This window comes from Schistocerca americana, chromosome 2 (assembly GCF_021461395.2).
Source record: "Schistocerca americana isolate TAMUIC-IGC-003095 chromosome 2, iqSchAmer2.1, whole genome shotgun sequence".
Classification (NCBI taxonomy): domain Eukaryota; kingdom Metazoa; phylum Arthropoda; class Insecta; order Orthoptera; family Acrididae; genus Schistocerca; species Schistocerca americana.
In genome coordinates this window covers 524,743,380-524,764,086 of record NC_060120.1, presented here as the reverse complement: position 1 = coordinate 524,764,086, position 20,707 = coordinate 524,743,380, and the positions used below count along the sequence as shown (strand labels likewise).

At 42.8% G+C, this 20,707-nt stretch overlaps 1 protein-coding gene across 1 annotated transcript in view; it reads left to right on the top strand.

The window, feature by feature from the left end:
- The window catches only part of LOC124595394, a 43,958-nt gene extending 29,005 nt beyond the window's left edge, over positions 1-14,953 (top strand). Inside the window, exon 5 of the mRNA XM_047134118.1 lies at positions 13,229-14,953. Coding sequence (XP_046990074.1) covers positions 13,229-14,730 — 1,502 coding nt within the window. The 3' untranslated portion in view covers positions 14,731-14,953. The remainder of the gene's footprint in view (positions 1-13,228) is intronic.
- Positions 14,954-20,707: the final 5,754 nt, after the last annotated feature.

Here is a 20,707-nt window from a genome sequence, read left to right as displayed (position 1 = left end):
TGTTATAAAAATGAAAATTTGACCTTCTAACGGAACAGCAACATACACAATTTAATTTTTTGTTATAAGTGATGTAGCCTTCTACATTTCTCATACTTTCTATATTTATTTAATGAGTAATATTTGGCTTTTCTACTGAATAGTTTATTGCACAACATAAGCTTATAATATACACTTCCGGTACAAAGTTAGTACACCTGGAAAGATGACGTCGACTTTGATTCTGTGGCGGCACATGCCACCTGGGGGATAGTAGATGTGCTGGTCGTATCAACGTCGTCCGCCACCAAATTACGCAGTGCAGTAGCTACCAGAGATCTGTCTGTGTCTACCCTCTAACAGCCAATGCTCACAGCCAGAATGCTTGTGAGCTGCAGACGTGTGAAGCAAGCAGGCAACGATGCCATGGAGATGCACTAGTGCCTCCTACAGCCAAGCGAGCGAGTATGAAAGGTTATCAAATCGTGGCCTTCCGAGTGGCGGAATGGCCCTTTTCGTAAAACTGCCATATAATTTGGACGCCCTGCGTCATTTGTGCAGCGCTACTGGTATCAGTGGTCATGTGAACATTTTGACGCAACCACAGATGAAGTTGGGGATGCCAGTGCAGCACAGACACCTGCAGGGATCTTCCTATTGGAACAGCAGCACTGACAGATTGTACGGCTACCACAGCACAGGTGAAATGAAATGTCGTGTAGCTAAGGCCCCCCGTCGGGTAGACCGTTCGCCTGGTGCAGGTCTTTCGATTTGACGCCACTTCTGCGACCTGTGCGTCGATGGGGATGAAATGATGATGATTAGGACAACACAACACCCAGTCCCTGAGCGGAGAAAATCTCCGATCCAGCCGGGAATCGAAACCGGGACCTTAGGATTGACATTCCGTCACGCTGACCACTCAGCTACCGGTGCCGGACACAGCACAGGTAACAGATCTTGTGAGGCCAGATGTGTCAAGACGAACTGTTGTGAACCACTTATTAGCAGTGGGACTACAGGCACGCTCACCTCTAGCCCATCTTTCAGTCACGCCGTATCATCGACGTGCACAGCTTGACTGGTCCCGTCAGAGGATGACTTGGAATGGCGCACTGTGGTCTCCAGCGATGAAAGCGGATTCTGCCTGCACACCAGTGATGGCCGTTTCCGCGTATGGCGTAGACCTGGTGAGCGCTGTCTAGTGGAGCGCTTTCACCAGGACACATCGGTCCCATCCCAAGCCTTATGGTCTGAGGTACGAAAAGCATTAACTCCCGTTCACCTTTGGTGTTTCTGGAGGGAACGGTAGCCAGCGCTTGGCACGTGCATAATGTTGTTAGACCCATCCTTTTGCTGTTCTTGCAACCAGTAGGTGATGTGTTGTTCCATCAGGATAAAGCTCGTCCACACACTGACTGTGAAGTCCAACTTGCCCTGGCCAACACGATCTCTGGGCTTGTCTCCATGTGAGGGATATGCTGGGACGAGAAGTGACTCGCGCAACTCGTCCACTAATAGCTCTTACTCAACTACGTGAACAGGTCGAGCAGCCGTGGCAAACGTATTCCAGGACAGTACTTGCCATCTCTACGATCGATGGAAGCCAGACTCAGCACCTGCATTGCTGTCTGTAGAGGCTACACTACATGGTAATATGGGTGTTTAAAGAGGAACGACAGGCTGATGGACGAAAGTATTGCTCAAATTTAGGATTATTTTCTCCGTAGTGGAGTGTAGTAGACAAATTGGGTTTGTTGCAATGAATAAAGTATACATTGAAGTTTTTATTGGTATTTTTATTGAAAAATGTTAATATATACGCTGCGTAATTGAGGATTTTCCCGAGGCAGCTCTGAAAGGGGATAGATCGACGGTTGTCGCTGCACTCCGATTGTGGTTATGTAAAACATGAAATTAACATATCACGCTGAGCCTTACAGATGTAATTTTAGTTCGTCGTAGGAATTTGCAAAATAAATAAATAAATTGATCAAAATTGTAGATACCTGTAAAAAATTTCATTATTGGACGGTTAGGATGAACTGAGCAGAATTCAGTTTGCTTCAAGGGAGACCAAAAATCATTAAAATGGGATTAAAATTGCAGCGTGGGCGACGACAACCATGCCGAAAAACGTGGATTGGAGGAAAACGCGTTTAAAGTTAGACAAACATTTATCGTATAAAAAAAGGGACAAAGCTTCCAAATGATATCGATACCAGGTCCATAACAACTAGTCGATGGCCTCCTTCGGCTACTTTGACCTGGTAACTCCTCATTTTCGTCCTCAAAGCCCTTTTCGTTGCTTAGCGTATCTCCGCTGGTGCCACTATCTTCTCAGAATCGGCGCATTTCATCGCCGATTTTGATTTGGAGGGCATTTGCCACGTGCATTAATGCAGTGTGGCCTGCAGTCAATAGACATATGACCGAATTTGAAGCAATGTTGACAATTTCGCTCAGGCTGGATGTTACTTTTGGAACGTATCTCCAAATGAGGCTATTGAAAGTTCTGTTCATATTTTGACTAAAATCGCCCAAACAATGTTCCAAAAAATCATGGAGCGTGAGCGCGGAACCAGTTCTCTAACTCCGAGGAGTGCCGTGCACGCTCGGCTTCAAACGCTTGCAGAGTCGTTAATTTTTGGAGTTCTCTCACAATATTTTGGGAAATAATTCTTCAACGTATATACATACGAATTCTGTAATAAAACAAAAAAAAGATTAGAGTGTTTTCGACCGTAGCCTGTTGTTCGCACTGATAAAAAAATGGCTCTGAGCACTATGGGACTCAACTGCTGTGGTCATAAGTCCCCTAGAACTCAGAACTACTTAAACCTAACTAACCTAAGGACATCACACACATCCATGCCCGAGGCAGGATTCGAACCTGCGACCGTAGCGGTCGTGCGGTTCCAGACTGTAGCGCCTTTAACCGCTCGGCCACTCCGGCCAGCTCGCACTGATACCTCATAAGCGCTTGTGCTATTGATGCATAAATATAATTATTCATGTACTCCACATGCACTGTTGCAACATTAAATCTTGAGTGAATTGCAATACCTCTAAAAGGATGTACTAATTTTTTTCCTGTCAGTGTAGTTCTTACAAATGTTAATATTCTGCCCTGCAGTGAGGCTAAGAAAACACTGTGTGAAAGTGTGTTAACTGTAGTAGTAATGGCGGTGAAGAATCCCTTTACAAAACCGTAATTAATACGCTGCACACAAGTGAGGGCCGGGCGCGAAATACCGGGCTGTACGGTATAGTTCACGGAGGGAGGCGGCGAAGTGGCTAGCACACTGAAGTTGCATTCGGGAGGTCGCCGGTTCAAACCCGAGTCCGGCCGTCCTGACTTAGGTTTACCGTGATTTTCCTTAATCGCTTCTGGCAAATGCCGGGATGGCTCCCTTGAAAGGTCACGGCCGATCGCCTTCCCCGTTCTTCCCTAGTCCGACGCGGCCGATGACGCCGCTGTTTGGTCCCCTTCCCTCCACCTTCAACCAACCAACCAACCAACAGTGTGGTACACGCTCGCGGTGAGGGGGCCGCCGTGGAATTTGACGCGGGCAGACGCTACAATAGGCGGACAGTATCAGGACTACTGCCATCTTTGATGTAACCTGTCGTTATTACTCTACTGGCCATTAAAATTGCACCAAAAAGAAATGCAGACGATAAACGGGTATTCATTGGACAAATATATTATATTAGAACTGGCATGTCATCACATTTTCACGCAATTTGGGTGAGTAGATCCCGAGAAATCAGTACCCAGAACAACCACCTCTGGCCGTAATAACGGCCTCGATACACCTGGGCATTGAGTCAAACAGAGATTGGATGGCGTGTACAGGTACAGCTGCCCATGCAGCTTCAAAACGATACCACAGTTCATCAAGAGTAGTGACTGGCGTATTGTGACGAGCCAATTGCTCGGCCACCATTGACCAGACGTTTTCAGTTGGTGAGAGATGTGAATAATGTGCTGGCTAGGGCAGCAGTCGAACATTTTCTGTATCCGGAAAGGCCCGTACAGGACCTGCAACATGCGGTCGTGCATTATCCTACTGAAATGTAGGGTTTCCCAGGGATCGAATGAAGGGTACAGCCACGGGTCGTAACACATCTGAAATGTAACGTCCACTGTTCAAAGTGCCATAAATGTCAACAAGAAGTGACCGGGACCTGTAACCAATGGCACCCCATACCATCACGCCAGGTGATACGCCAGTATGGCGATGACGAATACACGCATCCAATGTGCCAAACACGGATGCGACCATCATGATGCTGTAAACAGAACCTGGATTCATCCGAAAAAATGACGTTTTGCCATTCGTGCACCCAGGTTCGTCGTTGAGTATACCATCGCAGGCCCTCCTATCTGTGATGCAGCGTCAAGAGTAACCGCAGCCATGCTCTCCGAGCTGATAGTCCATGCTGCTGCAAACGTCGTCGAACTGATCGTCCAGATAGTTGTTGTCTTGAAAACGTCCCTATCTCTTGACTCAGGGATCGAGACGTGGATGCACGATCCGTTACATCAATGCGGATAAGATGCCTGTCATCTCGACTGCTAGTGATACGAGGCCGTTGGGATCCAGCACGGCGTTCCGTATTACTCTCCTGTAGGAAGTGTCCAGGCACATGTGAAACGTCAACCACGACCTGCAATAAGTTATGATGCTCTAGTAGGTGTTTTAACTGCTGTCGCGGTTAATCCGCACATCAGTAGCAAACAAATTACGTGAGAATCGGTAATCTCAAAAATGTCGGTGTTGAGAATGCAACATCAACATCGATTGCACCCGTACCATATTTCTATGCACCAGGAATTGCATGGTGACGACTTTGAACGCCGTGTACAGTTCTGACAGATTTTTTACACGCGTTCTATTTAGCGACGAAGCGCCATTCACCAACAGCGGTAACGTAAACCGGCATAATATACACTACTGGGCGACGGAAAATCCATTATGGCTGCGACAAGTGGAATATCAGCGACCTCGTCGGGTTAATGTATCGTGCGGCATTATGGGAGGAAGGATAAATGGCCCCCATTTTATCGATGGCAATCTAAATGGTGCAATGTATGCTGATTTCCTACGTAATGTTCTACCGATGTTACTACAAGATATTTCACTGCATGACAGAATGGCGATGTACTTCCAACATGATGGATGTCCGGCACATAGCTCGCGAGCAGTTGAAGCGGTATTGAATAGCATATTTCAAAAATGGCTATGAGCACTATGGAAACTTAACTGCTGAGGTCATCAGTCCCCTAGTACTTAGAACTACTTAAACCTAACTAACCTAAGGATATTACACACATCCATGCCCGAGGCAGGATTCGAACCTGCGACCGTAGCGTTCGGGCGGCTCCAGACTGTAGCGCCTAGAACCGCTCGGCCACTGCGGCCGGCTAGCATATTTCATGACAGGTGTATTGGTCGTCGAAGCACTATACCATGGCCCGCACGTTCACCGCATCTGACGTCCCCGGATTTCTTTCTGTGGGGAAAGTTGAAGGATATTTGCTATCGTGAAGATGAGCGTTTCGCATTAGACTATTGGAATTATCCCTCGAGGTCTCCCAGGAGCTCCGTAAGCAATTTAAGGTGAATGCTAGGACGGTTGTTTTGGAGGGCACAGCTGAGTTGCTTCCCCATAATTCCGCAGTTCTGTCTTGTGCTCTGTCTGTAATGGTTTCGTCATTAACAGGACACTGATCCCAAATCTTTTTACTTTATTCGTTTTATCTAAAGCCTTATCTGTGTCAGACTCACATCCCCCAACTTAGCTCGGATCTCCACTCTCCGAACACTTTACAATTCATTTTAAAGCCCAGAATGCCAAGCACTCTTTCCCGTCTACTAGGTGATTAAATTGCCATCTCCTCTCAAGTTCCTCGTGTATCTCACAAATTCTATAGATCCTGTAAACTTGGAGAAGAAAGCAACAGTTTTCTCACGAATCCCCTGGTTCGTGTTGCGCCTATATTAACATGTTGTACCCTCCCTCCTGTTCAGCACCTTTCGAATCGTATTCCAAGGAAACTTCCTGTCCCAGGACTGCGTGCTGACGTTCCCCCATCTTACTAGCTATAATTGTAGCGTTTATATCGCCTCCGTATGTCAAGGCTACAGTACATCATCTGACCTCCCAATGAGCATAAATTTCCCCACGCTCTTCCCTACACCCGCTCACAAACCTACCGATCCATATAACCTTTTCAGCCCTCACCTCCATCCTATCTTAATAGCCTTATAGCAGTTACCTTGAGCTGACCTCAAAGGACTTTCCAGAAGCAGTAGCTTTATCTTCACCTTAGCACCAGCACCAGCATCACCATCGCCATCTTTGCTTCTTTAGAGATACATTGCTTTTTAATTTATCTTAATCCTGTTAATTTAATTCATTCTAGAGGTAAAACTATGTAAATATTTTACAATGTCAGTTTGCTGCGGAGTAGCAATATGTATGCAGTCTGCCCACCACTCCATCATGTGATGAGAATGAAATTAATAGTTAAGAAAAAGACGTATCAACATCAAAGCCGTGTTATTGGCCTTGCATATACCTGCCCGTGCATAAGAGTCCTTTGTAATATGAAACTTCCTGGTAGATTAAAACTGTGTGCCGGAATCTCATTCTTTTGTAATATATTTGTCTTATTGGGTCTAGATTTGCACTCATCGAACCAACGCACAACATACAGTGGATGATGCACAGTATATATCATTTCTCTTCGCTTTCTATTTTGAATCTGAATGGTGTTCAAGAAAACAGCTCCCAGTGCGTCTCAGAAAGTAAGAGGTCAAGCTGGTTTGGACACTACAATGCTTTGCCGGCCATGGACCTATGTTTATTAGTGGGAGACGGACGCTTTGATGTGGTCTTCCAGCCATTGCACAGTTTCGGCATTTTCTGTGTCGCCAAACCATTCTAGGGGTGAGAAAACGATAAGTGACAAACGAAATCTTAGCAGCTATCCCAGAAGAGCAGATGTTTCGAGTTTTATTCCAACACTCAACCACTCATCGACCTAGCCATTATACAACCCATTTCCTCTTCTTGATGATTATTCTCATTATGAGAGATGTATGTGACAGGAAGTTATACATTTATACAAGTGTTTTACAGTTGTACTCGCAGAATATCTCTCTCTTCCGCCACAGTTTTTTGCCATTATTGCTCTGTCTAGTACAATGGAGGTTATACTCATATGTCGTAGCACATAACCTATCATCTTCTCTCTTCATTTTGACAGTGTTCCCCATGCATTCTTAACCAATTGCTCACAAACCTGCTCATTTCTTATCAGTCCACCTAATTTTCAACATTCTTCTGCAGCGACACATCTCAAACGCTTCGATCCTTTTTTGTTCTTATGTTGCCATTGTCTATGATGCTGAGCTCCAAATGTATATTTTCAGAAATTTCTTCATCAGACTAAATCCTATGTTTGATGCAAGTGGGCTTCTCTTGTCCAGAAGTCCTCCCTTTGCCTATGCTGGTCTACTTTTGTGTCCTTGCTTCGTCTGTTATGGGCAGTTTTGCTTCCAAGGTAACAAGTTCCAACTTCGTCTACTCCAAGATCACTAATTTTGACGTTCTCATTTCAGCTACATGTTATACTTTTCTCTTTTTCCAGTTTGCTCTCGATCCATATTTTGTACTCGTTAAACTGTTCATTCCATCCAAAGAATCTTGTAATTCTTCTTCATATTCACTTAGAAGGCACGTCGTCAGCGAATCTTATCATCGATATCCTTTGATCATGAATTTTAATTCCACTCGTCAAACTTTATTTTTTCCCGTCATTGTTTTATCGATCAATGGATTGAACAGTAGAGTAAAATTACTACAACTCTCTCTTACACTATTTTTAATCGGAGCACGTGCTTCTTGATCATCAATTATTATGACTCCTCCTTGTTTCTTGTACATACTTCCCTTCTCTCCCCATAGCTTTCTCATATTTTTCGTCATCTTGCACAGTTTTACATTGTCGAACGCTTTCTCTAGGTCGAGGAATGAGCGTTTCGTCATTCTTCTTCAGCCTTGATTCCGATATCAACCGCAACGTTTGGACTGCTTGTCTGGTCACTCTACCTTTCCTAAAGCTGCTCTGATCGTCATTTAACAGATCCACAATTTTCTTTGCCATTCTTCTGTATACCGTTCTCGTCAACAGCTTGGATGTGCGAGCTGTTCAACTGATTGTTCAATAGTTTTCGCACTTGCTCTTCATAGCTATACACGGATTTGTGTTGATAGCATTTCCTCGAAAATGTGATGGTACGTCACCCATCTCATAGATATTACATACTAGCTTGAATATTTGTTTATTTGTCACTTCCCACAATAATTTTGGAAACTCCAGTTGAATATAATCTATCCTCTGTGCCTTATCTGATCTCAGAGCTCTTTTAAATTCTGACTGTAATACCGGGTCGCCTGTGTCATCCATATAGAATCCAATTTCCCCTTTTATCACGTCATGAGACACGTCCTCTCCCTCACATAGGCCTTAAATGGTATTTGCACTATACACTCACTCTTCTGATTTTAACGGTGGAATCGCCTTTGTACTCCTAATCTTACACCGTTGCATTCAGTTTCACCGACGGTTCTTTTGACTTTCATATACTTATACTGTTTCGGTCCTGCCTTCGATCATTTTATTTTCCATTTCTTCACCTCTACCTTGCAGCCATTTCGGACCGGCTGACCCCATTTGCTATTTAGTTTATTCGTAAGTGATTTATAATGCTTTATTCCTGTCTTTCCTTGGCCATTTCTGTACCTCCTTCTTCCGTCAATCAGTTTAAGTATGTTTTCTGTTTCAGAAGGTTTCTTCCCAGTTACCTTCTTTGTAACTATGTTTGTTGTCCAAATTCTGTGCTTGCCGTTTTTAGAGAGGTCCACTACTCTTCAACTGAACTGTCTACTCCGGTGTTCCTTCTTGCAGTCTCCACATCCTTAGCGAACTTTAAGCTCGTCTCGACATTTCTCACTACTACGGCATCGCACTTCCTTTCACACTGATTTTTTTTCTGACGATTGCTCCCTCCTGCGTATATCTCGCGAAGAGACCATGAGGATAAAATCAGAGAGATTAGAGCCCACACAGAATCTACCGACAATCCTTCTTTCCACGAACAATACGAGACTGGAATAGAAGGGAGAACCGATAGAGGTACTCAAGGTACCCTCCGCCATACACCGTCAGGTGGCTTGCGGAGTATGGATGTTGATGTAGATTCCCTTAAACTTCAGTCTACTCTTAATCGTTACTAGTCTGAGTCTATATCCGCTGCTGGATAGACCCTTACATTCCAATATCTGATTCCGAAGTCTCTGTCTGAACATCACGTGATCGAGCTCGAACTTTCTCGTGTCTACACGTCTTATATCTCCCCCTCCTGTGATTCTTGAACAGAGTATTCGGTATTACGAGTTGAAATTCATTGCAGAACTCAGCCTTTCTCCTCTGCCAAGCCCATTACATTCCAAAGTCCTATCTTCTAATCACCCCTCGTACAACAATCATATTTTCATCTCCTGTTACATACTGAATTATCCGTTCAGTATCCCAATACAATTCTTTGTCTGCTTATCCGATGCTTGGGGCGTTAGCTTGTACACCGGAACTATGATAGTCAGCCTTGGTTTACTGGCGAACCTGATGCGAACTACAGTATCACTGAACCGTTCATGTCCTACTTTCCAATTCATAACGAATCCTACTCCCGTTATATCACTTTCAGCTGCTGTTGATATTATCCCGTATTAGTCTGATCAGAAATCTTTATCTTCTTTCCATTTCACTTCACTCACTCCCACAGTATCTGGACTGAACTTTTGCATTTCACTTTTCTGACCTTCTAGCTTTCTTACCACGTTTAACCTTCTGATATTCCATGGTCCGACTCGTAGAATGTTAACCCGTCGTTGGTTATTCAATCTTTTTCTCATGGTTACCTCCCCCTTGGCAGCGCACTCCCGGAATTCCGAATACGAGATTGATCAGGAATTTTTTCCCACTGCAGAGATTATCATCACACTTCTTCTATTATAGGACTCATGTCCTGTGTATACACAGTATGTGTCTTTAATGCAGTGGTTTCCCTTTCCTTCTGCTTCATGCCGTTGATTATTGCTGACTCATTCGCATTTTAGGGGCAGTTTTCCACGCCAAGGCTAAGAGACTGCACTGAAGCTCTATCCGCACCTTCGCCCTCTCTGACAAGGCTTTTGGCAGAACGTGGGTGACTTCTTACGCCAGGTGTCCTTAGCCACGATTGATGACGATATCTATTCAAAATTCAAGCAGTGGCTGCGTTAGAACCCGAGATCCAAGGACATGTTGGTTCGTAATCAAAGATGCTACCCGTAGATTACTGAAAACATTTGTATCTAACAGTAATGTATGTGAACCATCTTGCCTTAGGGAACTATGTTTCTCCTTGTGCCTCGTCTCATCTCGCGAAGCGTCCCTGTAGTGACGCTCCGAAACATTTCCGCTTCACTTTAGCGAAATTTGCCTTTGGTTTTGTAACCTTCAACCAGATGGAACCCAGATATCCCAGTTGGCGTGGTAACGTCTGGAATTCGTGTTGGCCACTTCATTGGCGCTGCAGATGTTGCAGACACATGCCCAAACGAGAGCGACGTTTACCGTTAAGCATCTCGCCTGAAAATCAAAGTGTTCTGTACTTCATCCTACTGTAACCACAAAATATCATCCGTGGCAGCCTTGTTATCGTGCTCAGGAGTTTTTCAATTTCAAATGAAAATTTCTGTTCATTTACCCTTCAAAAAAGTGTTGTCGAGACATGTGTCGTGATAATATCCTGGGCCATATAACACGATGTGGGTTCCTTTCCAACTCTTGCACGTAACAGTGGTTTTCCTTAGGCTAGAAAACGGTATTCCTCCTGTGCGAACTGCGATATGTAGCACATTTATTAGAAAAGTAGTGACTCGCCCCACCTTTGCATGGGTAGCATTTTCTAAAGCTGGACGCACTGCAAATATTAACTGATGACCATCCAAAATGCAACACCATGAAGGAAACATCCAATTCGGATGCAATTTGTGTCACGATTAGCATTTCAGTGCATGTTCATATCACGGGCGCCAGTAGCTCCACCTGCAAGCGCTGTATAAACGGGGAACAGTGTGGACGTACCGGAATTGATCTTTCGCACGGCTGTTTTGTGTCAGCAGCTTCAGTATGCCTCGTAGAAGGCTGTGAGGTTTCGTAGTTCGACCGAGGAACAATAGTTGCCTGTATGGATTGTGGAGTATCCTTCAGAGAAATCGGTGACCACGTCGGACGGAACCGAACAACTGTGATGCAGATCTGCAATCGCTGGTCGCAGGAGGAACGGCGGACCGACGGGACCGGCTGCACCAACCTCGCTGCACCGCTACACGTGGTGGCAGGCTTACTGTGCACATGGCTGTGATGGATCGCTCTGCCACATCACCAACCGTATCAGAAGAAATTCAGTCTGTTGCGCAAGAAGTAGTGTGCGCGCGTACTATACGACGTTGTTTGCAGGAGAGTGGACTACTGTCCGCAAGGCATCCATTAGTGCGTTTACCACTGAGTCAACGGCACAGGCATTCGATCCGGCAATGATGCGGTGAACGACAGGCATTCACAACCGAATGTGGCGACATCGTTTTTACCGGTGAATTCTGGTTCTGCCAGCACCACCACAGTGGTCGCATTACTGTCTGGAGGCACCGCGGCGAGAGACTGTTGCCTCATCCACCGCCAAACTGGTCCTGCACCTGATACTATGGTTTGGGATGGTACTGCATTAAATTCCTGCACCCCCCAACTACGCCCTGCTGTTACACAGCCAGTCACAGTTACATCTCTCAAGTGCTGGAGCCTGCTGTCCTCCAATACCTTCGGGGCTGGCTGATGGCCACATTGCAACAGGATAATGACCGACCACATCTGGAATGCTGTGTTCGAGACTTCGTCTCACCCATCGGATTGCATTGCAGGCTTGGCCTCCTTGTACTTACAATCTCTCTCCTTTGGAAACGTCTCGTCCGTGATTGCGGAAAGCCTGGCCGGGGATACATCACTAGTTGCTACACCAGATCAACTTTGGCAATATGTGTGAAGTATCGTGGGCAGCTACACTTCAACAACACATTCAGAGCCTGTTTCATTCATTACCTAGGCGTGTAGTAGCCGTTAGAGCAAGCAATGGCAACAGATCAATACTGACTTCATCATCTTCCTCACATCAGATGAGGCCGTATTTTCAATCATGTGATCTTTGCACAACGTGTCATCTCCCAAATAAATTTCGCTGCGATATCTCCGGCCCTTCTTGGAGTTGCATTTTGGATGGCCAGCATTGTATTCGGAAACTGTCCTCTTCCAGTGAAAATCCTACATTAGTTTTTCAGATTAGCATTCACATACGGACAGAAACAAGCGGTAGGGGACTTTAACGTATAACCTAAACCCTTCCATTTTCAGATCTTTTTTCATGGAAGCCACGCCTTGTGGCCACCGTGCTTGACATTCATCTGCTCCTTTGGAAACTCATCTCATTGGAGACAGTTCAGTTGATTAAGGGACGATGGCAGGTACTTCCTGTCTTTGACGCAGCACGAAAATACACGAAGTTTCTCTCAGTTTCTCTCTGCCACGCAGGGTTTCTTTGCTAGGTAGATCATTGCAAATGCTCTGATCCTCTCTGTAATAGAATTTCCCAACCTGTGAGCTACACAGTGTGTGTAGCCGCCACCAATCGCTGCGTTGCAATCTATCTGTGTCGACATTGGATTCGCAGCGCAAACAATACAACACTGGAACAAAACAACACAAACTGACAACACTGCTATTTGTCAGCTTCAGAGCAGGAGCAATACCTATTCATTTCCTCAATTGTACGAAGTCAAGTGGGTTACGGGGACTCCTCGGATACGCTGTAGATGAAGCAGAGGTATGTGGTATTCACTCCATCAATCTCAGATATCTGTTTTTCTGAATACGTTATTTATATTTCCGTTTCGTCTTACATCGTTGTGAGCGATTACTCCTTGATATTTGTTGATTATGACCTACCCTATTCTATTCATTGATCATCTATGATTTAGATAAACGACACCCAACTGTGCTGTCCGGAGGAAAATTCGAATGCAGATACCACCAGTATACGAGCATCACCAACACTTGTTTGTTGTGATTGTTTTTCAGATGAGGAGTGGCAGCTGGAAGACAGAAGCAACGCTACGCTCTACGTGGACACTGGCTGCGTGCAGCTGTTGGTGAATGCCCTGGACCATCCCACGTGCCCACTGGAAGACCTGCCACCAGAGAGGATCGAGCAGCGTGATCAGTGCCGTGTGCAACTTTGGGACGACATGGTGCAGAGGTCACCCCACATACCTGTGACCAGCTACCTGGCTTACACGCAGAGGACAAACGTCAACCTCTGCCTCTTGGCCTGGATGACTGTCAACTCACACAGCATTTGTCAGGACGTCCCCTTTAGTATGACGCAGTCCGTACAAGATGCTCGCTGCTATTTCGATAGCCCTGACGACCAGTCGTGTCTGCAGTCGAACGATACAGATGCCATCTGCTCTGTTTTCAGAGCTCTTCTGTTGCTGAAATGTCGCGATTTTTCCTCACATAAGCCTCTAGAGGTGTGTGCCGTCAAACTTTACTCAGATGGATCGTACTCTACAGTGTTCAATGCAACTTGGGGAGAAGGTATCTACAAACAGTATGGAAAGCCAACACAAAGAGCCCTGAAATACAAATACGGTTTAAACAGCGCCACGTTGAAATACAAGGATTTTAAAATTGACAACTTAAAACCATTAGAAATCTCATTTATAACACTAAATATTCTTTTCCGCTTATTGACTGCAGGGGTATATATGTACCTTCCCCAGTTACGTAATTTACCTGGAAAGATATTCTTGTCCTTTCAGATCACGGGTATAGTCCAGATCCTGTGCTCCGAGGTCGTGTATCGTATGGTAGGCGTCCCTGACTTATCGACAGCAGTGCTGATCGATAGCGCCCTCACACTTTTAAGTTGTTTCTGGCTAAACTCATTCTGCTACCAAATGTTCGCATGCATTCGTTATCTCAGACTCCCTAACGACCTGCTACGTGCTGAAGCAAGCCAGATATTCCGTCGTCAGGCGCTGTATGCAGTAATAGCCTGGAGTACTGTATGTGCAGCATGTATTGCTTTCGAAAAGACAAGCAAACATTACCTGATGTACAGTCGGATATTATTCCTGCTGGGTATTACACTGTCGATATCTTTCAATTTGATTTGTCTCGGACTGCTGGGATACATGTACCTATGTACTCGGAATTCCATGAAGCAACTCAAAATTTTTAGTGGCGCTAAATTTGCTTCAAAGAAACAACTTCTTTTTATGTCAGTGAAGGCTGTAATCTTAAGTGGAGTAGGAATAATCATTCGAATTGGGTTCCACCAGGCACAGGGTATAGCTCAGTTTGTGTACTACGTACATATCGCTACAATGGTGCAGGGACCAGTGCTATTCGTTTGCTTCGTTTGTAACGAAACAACACTCCCTCTTTTCAAGAACATGATACTGTCGTGGTGGGACCCAGACATCGTCTGTCACGGACGAGAGCTCTGTTCCGCAGAGGAAAGAAATCTGGCAAGGACCCTCAATGAACAGACTTTGGCTGCAGAATACTCGTTGTAATCTTCATAAGGATCCTTTTAACGGACTACCTTCATTGTAGACCATAATAACGTCTGTGACTAGTTATAAAAATAGAATCTACTTCATGAGATTACATTAACTGCGGCCGATATCGCACAGTCAGTACTTCAGCTTACTAATTTGTACTTTGTTTATAATTGTGTGCTTGTTTGTACATGTTAGTCTATTTATACGCATTCTAATACAGTGAGATTAAATAATTACTTACTAATTTCCATGAAAATAAGAGAAAAGTTCTTGCCCTACTTCCTCTGCCCAATCATATAATGAAGCATTAAAAGGAGTATAAAATTTAAATAACGCCACCTTTTTTATGTCTAACATTTGTCAGAGGTGAAAATAATGCGAGAACTTCCTGTTCACTATACGTTACTGTAACCACTGTTCTATAAAGTTGAGGCAAAGCAGTGAACTCTTACAATTCATTTACAAGAATCTTTTTCCTTTCGCATGATCATTCGAAACTTTTGACAGATATCAGTATTTATCTGATGTTTAAAACTGCATAGCCACTTTGTACGTAAATAATTGCAGAGTCGTGCCACTATTTGTATCTCACACCACGTGGAATAATGCGGTATTGGATCTGGGACTGGTGCAAGGTATCACTTTTTTCTGGAACTTTTGAGGGACTATCACTTCTGAAAACGCTTTGAGCACCTGAAGATTGTAATACTGTATCATATTCAACTAATTTCGGACATAATTCGTAGGTGTGCCTTTATTTATCAATATAGCTAGTTAATTTAGATTATTGATAGTATCCGAACTAAGGATAATTTACATAGGTGAGTAGAAGGTGAATTGAGGGATCAGAAGTAAAGGGCTACAAGTGACATATCCCACAAAAATGAGGTAAGTTCACCTAGAGCATGGTAAGGCAAGTGAAACTGTCATGTCAAAGGGATACAACTGAAATTCCACTCTGTATTGCTCCACGGTGAATGAAAAGAAAACTAGCTACAAGATGTCACGAAAGACTTCCACTCTTGTAAGATTATATTGATCTTTTATGTCGTATGTTATCTAACTAACCTTTTTACGACACGTGACAAGAAGGAAGTGACCTATACAGTGCGAAATATTTTCAGCAATAAGATAGTGCATTACACAGTATTCATTCTTAGTATGTGTCACTATCGTAAGCCACAGAAGGGATAGTGCTCATGTAGCGTTATATATATATTGCTCCAGATAGCAACTGTGTGATAACTGAATTGATAACAACCAATAATGAAGTATTATGGAGAAAAGTTGAATCGAATATCCTTAATTACCAATATTCTGGAATCAAAGAGATACAATATAATACAGACTATTATGAACTGTGATATCAAACTGATCATTTATATTAAATTGTTACTCCAGCATGAGAACAGAAAATGCTACAAAGTATTTTTATGTCTAGTACAAATTAAAAACTTGAAACTCCATTTCGATATCTCGAGAGAATTTTGAATCCCTGTGAACTTTAACTTCAGTCTTCTAGGAACAATAAAAGTGTACTTATACCCCTTTGCTTCTTACCCACTCAATTGTAATTTAAGTAATATGACAGGGGAAATTAAGGGGAGTTGGAACGCCCTATCCCCACAGTGTTAAAGTTACTGACTTGGCTTTCCTGTATTTCAGGAACCACTGTAGCCATTGGCATGAAACTTTTACAGGACATTACACTGTATCTTCAGAGTCCAATGAACTACAATAATTGCATTTCAGCTACTGCTTTCGGAAATGCAATTTTTTAATTACACGGTTAAAATGTTATGTAACTTTTTTGTACGTTATCCTAAATAATTTTAATTAAACGTAACATTATGTTCTTCTTTTGGTTCAGTAGACTCAGAATATATACGTTATTACTTCCTGAAAATTTGAGTAATCTACTCAAAGTCATTTTTTATATTTAGGGAAAAAAGGAAACAGAAAATGTAAACTTGCGGGAACGGCTTCTAAAGTTTGAAAAGACTGTAACTCACTTAGTATGTGCTTAATTTTTTATTTTTAGTCACTCAGAAGCACTCTGCACCATACTGTATATCATCCTCTTGATCTTTTTCCAAGTTTTTCTTCTTTTCTTCTTTCTGGACTCCTTAGTGGCCAACTGTGCTGCATATTCTGCTTTACCAATGCGACCTTGCCCATGGGAAGTCAGTCCATATAAGATTATTGAAAGACCGATTGGGATTTTTAGTCTCACCAAGCAGACACTTCTTCAGTAATTCAGAATTTTCCAGGTTTCTGGAAATAGGTTTTATGATATCCATGACTGCTGCTTGAATGGAATATTTATGGCTCTATGAACCGTTTGAGTACTGGGCATTGCTGTAGTTGCACCATGAATCAGTTCCAGGAGGGCAAAGGTGGTGTACTAGTTTTTCATCAGTTGACAGTCCGTGGAAGAAGCTAACCTGCCTGCTTCATTTTCAACAAATCCTCAGTATTATATCTAATGGCTAGCCCATAATACTGATGTAGTTTATCAATCATTTTGTCTGTCACCCTGCCTCTTATGATTTTACCATCAGAAAGTTTCTTGTCTCTCAAACTTTGTTTCAACTTCCTCAACCTGGTGCCCATCCTCACCTGGACATGATCTTTATAACACAGCAGTCTGCATCCTTCTATATAAAAAAATTACCGATTTTATTAGATCTTGAAGTAATGCATGTAAAAATTTTAAGATTTTCAACTGGTGTAGATTATATTTTAAAAAATAAAATAAAATACTCCCCTTGTGAGTTTATAAGTGATATTTACATCATTTTATTCGAAAAATTGCAAATTCTATAATGAGATAAATATACGAAAATGTGAAAAAAAAATTCCCGTTCTAACTCCCCTTAAATCATTGTAAAAGCAGAGAAGCAAGTTGCTGGTTACAACTGAAGGGCAGCAATGTGTGAATGAACCTGTAATGGCGTTTGTTGGGCCGATTAGTGGTTGTGTACCATTATTGATTGATTGCCATTGTTTACTTCATATAGGCTATCAACTGCGCTTATAGTGATTTCAGAGTCATCAAAGTTCAAGTCTCTGTTTGCATTCTTACCAAGAACAACCACTCTTTTAAGCCAGAAATCACAGTTTTTTGCTCGCCCACAGTCATTAACGTAAATTCAACTATTTGTCTATCATGTACTAAATTTTCTAGTCTGTTACACCTGTCTAAAGCAAACGTGATGGCTGTGCACATGCTTGTTAAATTTTGATCAAGACTTCTTATTGTGTTAGAGACCTCTTCATGAATCTGCATTATTCGTTCATCAAGGTCTTGGCATTGAGAGGGAATTGTGTCAGAATACTCGTGCATTCAGGTTTTGTAACACACTATTTCTCTAGGTATTGTTTAGTAACAGCATCATAGCCATTTACAGGGTCTTTTACATCTACGATCCTTCTTCCCTTAAAGTGAACGAAAGTCTTAGCCACCTTAAAATTGTTCTTCAACTCTTTCCGAAACCGTCTGGTTACAAGTCTATCTTTGAGTCTATTGACGCATAAACATCATTGATTTCTGATCTAAATTCTTCAATTGAGTCTCCATCGATGTTAGACTCAAAATTCTTAACGAGTTTGTTTCCATTTAACATGTTTAAAATGTCGTTGAATCCATAATTCATACACAAGAGTTTCAAGACAAACAGGCACAGATGACCACAGACAAATTCATCAAAATTTTGTATTCTCTCGCTGTTGTGATACAACTCATCTTCACCCAACTAACTAGCGAGCTGCTTAGGGATAATCCCACCAAACAAGTTAAAAACGAGCTTTATGTTGTTGTTTTTGTAGTAGCAAATACAGTGTGTGCCAACATGGTTTGAAGTGTTTAAGTTCACTATGCCACATTCAAAATTTTTCTCCTCATTGGGCAGTTCAAAACTGGCTCTGAGCACTATGGGACCTAACATCTGAGGTCATCATTCCCCTAGAACTTATAACTACTTAAACCTAACTAACCTAAGGACATCACACACATCCATGCCCGAGGCAGGATTCCAACCTGCGACCGCAGCGGTCGCGTGGTTCCAGACTGAAGTGCCTATAACCGCTCAACCACGCCAGCCGGCGGCAGTTCATCAATCATGAAAACACCCCGAAAATGATCAATTTTTAACTGTTTAGCCAGTGTTTCTATGTCAAAATTCGACAGTGGATCATCAATTTTTTTAAACATCTTTTCGATTATTTTTTTTTTGGTTACTTTTGTTCAGCGTTACCTGAAGGACTTCTTCCAGGGTTCTTCTCCATCTCCAAATTGATTGTGTCTTTTCTTTTCGTCCAGCTCTTTATCACCTTTTTTCTTGTTTATGACTGATTTTGCGATTGCTGCAGACCCATCAACAAGTGAGTCAGTTGTTGCGAGATATGGTAAAGCTGCCAGAAATAATAGAAGAAAGGCACCCTCATGCTTCTGTTTTGTTAGGTACTCGACGATTTTTTCACAACTGGTATGGATAGCGTGACGAGCAAACTTCCACCTGCTTCCTTCTCATTCTTCCGCTTTTGGGCATCAGTCAAGAATGGCTCAATCGCATATATTTGCTCATTTTTCAACCTCAAATTGATTGATTTTGGCCTTGTCTTACCGCTTGGAAGCAGTGTATAATTAACTGAAAGGCTACCCAGTTATGAAGGTAAAAAAGCGATGAACAAAAATTTTTACAGGCCCCGTCAGTTTCAATCCCCATGCCTAATTTTTGTTTGCCGTACATTATTCCTCAAACTACAGTTGCATCTTTTTCTCCTTATGAAGCATCACTTGCATGCATTCCTTTTTTTGCAGCTAGTTGAAGCTCTTTTCGGCTTATGTCTTTTTTCTAAGTCTCTGTTGTCTCTGTATGCTAGGTCATGTCGTTTGCACGCCTCATCCAATTGATTGATTCCTTCATCTCCTCTAGCTAATCTTTCTTCTAACTTCGTCCCCAGACCACAAAATTTGTAGCTTGGAAGAGGCATTTCGAATGGCAATTTGTTGATGAGAGTGTTTACTAGACTTTTTCCATGTTTTTCACGCGTCCAGAATGTGTGCTGAAGATTGTTCAAAAATCAAGTATGGAATCCCCTTGGGATTGTTGATGATGAAGTCGCTAAATTTGTTCGTCAGCACCTGCGTTATGCCAACTTTTTCGTTGTGAAAATTTTTGTTCCCTGATAGTTCTTCGCCATGGATAACTGCTAATCTGTCGATTAATTGACGAACATCGTTCATCCAAACATGTTCCATCGGTCTCGTTGTGTATTTTTTAACCAAACCGTCGCCAACCATGGTCTGAGAACTGCTTTGACTGTCCGAACTACCACCAGCTCGTTCAAATGACTCGTTGAGATTTGACGCTGAAAAGGCGTGGAATTATTCATCAACGATAATTCTGATTAAGTTATTGTACTTGTTGCCTTTACTCGACTTTATTTTATTGGGGTTGCTCTCGGTGTACACAGCGTTTGAATCGAACAAAATTCTTGCGTAATTCTGCAAGTCGAGAGAATGAAACTTGTCATCAGAATCATTCAAGGTTGTATCATTTTTAGTCAAGAGACTCATTAGGTCACTAGTCCCATCATACTCCTTATCACTTTCAACCTGTCATCATCAAACTTTATCGGCAATTTTCCGACATACTTGGAGGTGCCAACTGGCCTTATTCCAAAGACGTGGTCTTCACTGTGGTTGATAAATTCTAGCATTCTTTCGTTTATGTTGATTCGTTTGACGTCTTTACCTTTCATTTCACTTCGTTCTTCGTCGTCTTTGCTCTTCATTATGCCTCGTTCTTCATCGTCTTTGATCTTCATTTTACGTCGCTCTCCTTCGTATTTTGCTAGCAGATTACATTAGCGTGTAATCTCTCTCTTCGTCATCAGGATGCTTGATTGATGGAATATCGTGAAATTCATCAAAATGGTGTTGTTTTTTTCGACTTCTCTATTCTCTTGAATGGCCTTCAGTACT